At 54.9% G+C, this 6,000-nt stretch overlaps 1 protein-coding gene across 9 annotated transcripts in view; it reads right to left on the bottom strand.

The window, feature by feature from the left end:
• Window positions 1–718: 718 nt before the first annotated feature.
• The window catches only part of CEP104 (centrosomal protein 104), a 44,249-nt gene continuing 38,967 nt past the window's right edge, over window positions 719–6,000 (bottom strand). For all 9 annotated transcript variants that reach the window (XM_016952833.3, XM_054678856.2, XM_016952836.3 and 6 more), the window contains 2 exons: window positions 2,214–2,304; window positions 719–1,452 (listed from right to left, as the gene is read on the bottom strand). In XM_016952833.3, coding sequence (XP_016808322.2) covers window positions 1,337–1,452; window positions 2,214–2,304 — 207 coding nt within the window. In that variant the 3' untranslated portion in view covers window positions 719–1,336. The remainder of the gene's footprint in view (window positions 1,453–2,213; window positions 2,305–6,000) is intronic.

Genomic DNA, 6,000 nt, shown 5'->3' with positions numbered 1-6,000 from the left:
GCAATTAAAACATATTTATACACTAATTGCATTAATGCAAACTCCATCAACCCAAACCTTTCTAACTATCCTTTTTGAAGTCTGCCCATGCAACATCAGCGAGGCAAGCAGAAGCCCTGGGCACCAGGTGGGAGGGGACTGCCCTTCAGTCCATGGTAGCCTAGGCCCCTGGGAGCACAGGCTGGGGCAGCGAGAGGGTGGATGCTTCCAGACAGACCCTGACTCCCTCCACATGGCTGCCTGGATGTGACACAGGCCCAACCAAAGCTATGGACAAAACCCCCAGCTCACTCCCACAGGAGGGGATGGCTGGTTAGGAGACGGTTTTTGGAGGGTTGGTTTCATCATTTTAAGCAATGTGTTGATGTTTTAAACATCCTATCAACTCTTTGAAGAAAGTAAACTTACGGATCCAATCACAACATGGATGTGGAAGGGGCGGGAGGCCCCTGCCAGTGGGCTTCTGCCTGCTGTGAACACAGGGTGAGCAGGTGGAAATTCATTTAGCAGTGGCTTCCTCCACGTCTTTAGGAATTCCAAAGTGTGGAGAAAGTGAAGCGCCTCTGAGCAAAGGCACGGGAAGGGCCCACACCTGTGTCTACCTCAGTTCCAGCAGGGAGCTGACGCCTGTCACAGGGGCAGCACTACTGGAGAAGCATCCAGCAAGGTGCGGCTGAGGTGGGACCAATTCTCAAAAAAACTACGATTGAAAAAAAGATGTTCTCTTTTGCCTTTATTTCTTGCTATAGTGGGAACGTGAGTTCTGCTACCCGGGGCTGAGTGCACTGGGCAGCAGGCCCAGCAGACGGGGCCTGCAGGGAGAAGGCACGGCTGGAGGCCCGTGCGCACCGCCACTCTCCTGGAACCACCGCTGGCCGAGCCACAGCCCTGCGGAAATTCTACTGCGTGTGGCAGAGACCGATGTGCAAAAGGTTTCTGGTGAATGTTTTATGGAAATTGCTCCAAGCACTAAGGAGAGCGGGACCGTGCCTGTGCTGGCCGTGGCCTTGCGCGAGCGCCTCCCTGGCGGTGCTCTCTGGCTCTCTCCAAACAGGACGCTTCCTCCTCTGATTCTAAGGAAGGCCTGAGACAGCCCTGAAGGCTTAATGTACAGTGCGGCCACGTCCTGGCACTGCATGCGGGATCTTTGGTTAGCTGCATCCATATCGTTTGCACGAGAGCTGACGGCACAGACGCGTAAGAGGCGTGCACGGCGGGGAGCTGGGGACAGCAGCCACGGCATGGGGCCACCAAGGCCAGAGAGTGCTGGAGAGATGGTGTAGAATCAGGAGACCTGCTCCATCCCTCACAGAGACCAAGGAGCCCGAGCGCCGCGTCAGCGCTTGGCGTGCGTCCTGCTGGAGCTCTTGCTCAGTCCGCCCTTCGGGGTGGGGATCTTGCTTCCGGCCTTTGACCCCGAGGGGCCTGATGCGACCACAGCTGAGCTTTTCCCTGCAGAGCAAGCACAGGACTCGCATTAGGAGGGGCGTTCCTACCCATGGACCAGGTGCAGAACCTGTGGCCACAGACACCCAGCAACAACGTCCCAGGCCCATGCTGATGGCCGTCACCCGACTACAGGAGCCAGGGCTGAGCCTGGTAGGGTCTACTCTTCAGCTTCCTATTCTTTTTTTGTTGTTGAGACAGAATCTCACTCTGTCACCCAGGCTGGAGGGCAGTGGCGCAATATTGGCTCACCACAACCTCCACCTCCCGGGTTCAAGCAATTCTCCTGCTTCAGCCTCCTGAGTAGCTGGACTATAGGTGCCTGCCACTGTGCCCGGCCAATTTTTTATAGGGTTTCACCATGTTGGCCAGGCTGATCTCGAACTCCTGACCTCAAGTGATCTGCCTGCCTTAGCCCCCAAAGTGCTGGGATTATAGGCGTGAGCCACTGTGCCTGGCCAGCTTCCTGATTCTAAACACTTGAGTCAGTGATGTAGAAAGAGCGGAGGACGGGAGTGTGAATCCTAGGCCACCCGTGGAGCCTTCGCACTGCACAGCCAGTTTGCAGGTGGAGAAGGATTTTGGTCACACGATTATGATTATTAGCCTGCTTACTAAGGAACCAGAACATGAAGACAGGCTTGGATGCTTTATTTTGCTTTTAAAGGGATGGGGTCTTGCCATGTTGCCCTGGCCGGGGATGCTCTTTTGAATAAGTCAAAATGCAGAGATGCAGACTACACCTGCTCAGCGGTGCTGGCCCTCACCTGGCTGCAGTGCCGGGGCCTTCTGCAGAATGTGTGTCTTGCGCAGGTTCATCGTGCAGCCGGCTGGGCCCATCAGGTGAGCTTTCCATGCCTGCAGCAGAGGAGGTACACAGAGTGTTAATCAGGCGAGACAGACCTGGCACGCTACCTGAGACCCAAAAGGACTCGCTGTGTAAGCTGAAAACGAGGGCGGCCGCTCCAGCAAGAGCCGCAGAAGAATGGCTCCCTCACCTGGGCACCTCCCTTCAGATATGTTATGATAGCCTCTGCAGTCTGTGCAGGGTACAACTCAGGAAGCAAGAAGTCCTGTCACCAGGCAAGCCTGCATCTCACATCCCCACCCAGCCACACAGGGCCCTTGGCGTCAGTGACTCTGAGCACAGCAGAGCGTGCACGCAAATGCAAGGGTGAGAAGCAGAGTGCCTGTGTGATTACGTTCCAGGCCAGAAGACAGAACGCGCCAGGCACCGCGGGCTCCCCGCCAGCCTGCTGCCCACGGTTCCTCGTGGGGTTCCCACTCTCTTCATCCCTGCTCTTCCTGAGCCACGCCACATGCACTTGCCCTGCAGAATGTGGGGCTTATGTAGGCCTGACTGCCTGGGCAGCCAGCTTCTTTCCTTTACGACCAGCTGTGGGACCGTCTGCATGGGGACAGGGAGCTCATCCCGTCCTCCTGTTGGATATAAACGCGGGATCGCTGATTCCCTGAGTCTTCTGGACATTCGGGTTGTTCCTGGTTCCTTCCCTTCTATTTAAACAACACTCACGAGGCTGGGCGCGGTGGCTCACGCCTGTAATCCCAACACTTTGGGAGGCAGAGGTGGGTGGATCACCTGAGGTCAGGATTTTGAGACCAGCCTGGCCAGCTTGGTGAAACCCCGTCTCTACTAAAAACACAAAATTAGCTGGGTGTGGTGGCGCATCTCGTGTCCCCAACAGCTAATCCCAGCTACTCAGGAGGCTGAGGCAGGAGAATTGCTTGAACGTGGGAGGCGGAGGTTGCAGTGAGCCAAGATCACATCAGTGCACTCCAGCCCGGGCGACAGGGTGAGACTCCATCTCAAAAACAAACAACGCTTCCCAGGGACACTGCTCCAGCCGCTCTCCCATTCTCTGGTGGACCAGTATCTCCACCAGACACAGCCCTGCTTCTCCCTGGTTCCTCTCTCACTCTCACCAGTGGCTGTCAGTTTCTGGCCGCCTGCGGCAGCCCTCAAGATACTAGAGCACTTGCAGCCCCAGCCCAGCCCACTCCTGTCCCGCTTTAGCTGCTCCCGGCAGGCCTGGGTTCTGGTCTCTCCAGGCCACTGGCAACCTTCGTGTCCCTAAAGCTGGGGCGCCTTCTCACCAGAATGTGGCCCACCGGCACATGGGGTGCAGTTGCTTCCCCCTCCCCCGTGGAGGGACACGGCCTGCTCTAAGGCTCCAATTCCTCCCTCCCCAGCACAGAGGTGGCGGGTCCCTCCCCATCCCTTGAATCTGGGTGACTGTGGCTTGCTTTGGCCAATGGGACAGTGGCAGACATGTGGCAGGGCAGGCTGAAATGAACTCATGCGCCTGGGCTTGTCTTGCTGTTGCCCTCTGCCGCTGTCGCGAGAACACCATGCCCAGGCTGGCGTGCTGGGCTCAGACACAGAAAGCAAAGCTGAGGTGCCGCAGCTGCCTCCAAGACCATTCTCAATCAGTCTCCGGCTGCGGACCCCAGGCACACGTGTGTGTGAGCCCAGTCAGGGCCAGCAGAGCCGCCTGGCCGCCCTACGGCCAAGTGCAGGTGCAAGAGGCAGGCGGCTGCGATCAGCTGAGCCCAGCCAGGCCAGCAGGGCATCCTCTCTGACGGGCTGCGCTCTGGGGCCTCCAGGACGCCACCCTCGTCAGGCTTCCTCCCCAGTGCATTTCTTCCCCAGCGCCTGGTTTGCCTTCTTCCACTCTGCCTGGGGCTTCTCGTCTGTCTACACTTGCTCTTTAGAAGAGTGCTCCCAGTATCATGACCTTAAACCCACTTCTTATACACGCTTACAAACCCCACATTTCCACCTGCAGCCACCTGTCTACCGGCCTGCGCGTCTGACAGGGATTTTAACTCCACAGCTCCAGGCTAAGCTCCTGAGCGCCCTGGATTCCTGACCGCAGTTACTTCCTCGCCATGTTGTGAGGACTCCACCGGCCAAGTCCTGGGTCTGCCTGCAGTGCGTGTCCAGAATCTGACCACTTCTCGCCACTTAGCTCTCTGCTACTACCCGATCTCTCTGTCCCACAGGCTGCCCTCAACAGAGCAGCAGAAGTGGCTGGCGTAGGGCCCGCCAGGTCATGCCCACTCTTCCGCTCAAACCCTGCAGGGACATTACCTTCCACTCACTTTGAAGAATAATGGTCAATGATTTTTCATCCCCAGCATTGTCTTTCAGTCTATTTATGTCCTTTGATGACGAGGAGGTTCTCACCTTTCACAATTGAATAGTTTTATTATAAAATGAGTGTGCAGTTCAGTAGTGTTAAGCGTGTTCATGATGCTTAACTCCAGAACTCTTTTCATTTTACAAAACCCAAACTCTGCCCCAAGGTTCTTCATTTTAATCTAATTGAATTGATCCGCCTCTTCCATCAAGGCTTAAGCTTTCTGTGTCCTGTTTGAGAAATCCCTTCCTATTCTGAAGGCTATTCTCTTATCTCTAGCATCTCCTGAGAGATTCATAATTGGGCCTTTCACATTTGAATCTCAGATCCACTCGGAGCTTTCTTCTGAGCAGTGTGGAGGGTGTCGAACTTCACTGTTTACCCCCCTTCACATTCAGAAAAATTCCAGATGTTAGAATTAGCACAAAAGGACTTTAAAGCAGATACCTAGTATGTTCAAGGACTTGAACGTGCAATGAAGTGCTACTGATCTATTAGAACCTGGGCGAACCTTGAAAACACATTAAGTCAAAGACACAAAGGCCGCATAGTGTCCGATTCCATTTACAGGAAATGTCCACAGTAGGCAAATCCATGGAGACCAAAACTAGACACATGGTCGCCAGGGGCTGGAGAGGGGGCTGGGGAGAAAAGGGGCGGCATGTAGGCAGTGTTGTCTTTGGGTGATGGAAAAGTTCCACACATGTGCGGATGGTTGCAGAACCCTGAATACATGAAAACCCACTATCTGTCCACGGGGAGAGGCTGTGCAGACTAGATCTCCGTGAAGCTGTTAAAAACAGGTGATCTTAATGAGTGAACAGAGGTGAATCTCAGCAGAGAAATGAAACCTGTAAAGAAATCCCAGCCAAACACAAATACTAGAATTGGAAAGTACCAGATTGAAAATGAATTCACTTAACAGAGGACTGGAGATGGAAGGAGAAAGGGCGGGGGCCATTCAACTAGAACAGAAAGGAAACACTGGACAAAGCCCAGTGACCCACAGAAGATTGAGCAGTCTTCACACTCACGAGCCTGCAGGCAGGAGAGAAGGGAGGGAACGCTGAAGAGAGGAAAAATATTTGAAGAACGAACGGCAAAACAATTCACACGAAATTAGAAAGACGTGTCTCAGCAGGCTGGAGTGGCAGAGTCTCCTGCTGGCCTCGAGGAAGTGAGCTGCCAGCAGAGAGGCCCCCGGTGCTGACGGTGGGGGCCTCTAGGAGTTGAGTGGCTCCGGGTTGACAGCCCCCAAGAACATATTACTGCCAGCTGCTGGGATGAGCCTGGAAGTGAGTCCTTCCCTAGCAGGGCCGACAGATGAGAATGAAGCCTGGCTCCGGACCCAGGGAACCCGTGAGGTAATGAGTGAGTGTGTGTTTTCTGCTTA

This window comes from Pan troglodytes, chromosome 1 (assembly GCF_028858775.2).
Source record: "Pan troglodytes isolate AG18354 chromosome 1, NHGRI_mPanTro3-v2.0_pri, whole genome shotgun sequence".
Lineage (NCBI taxonomy): Eukaryota > Metazoa > Chordata > Mammalia > Primates > Hominidae > Pan > Pan troglodytes.
This window is presented reverse-complemented; position numbering and strand designations above follow the sequence as displayed.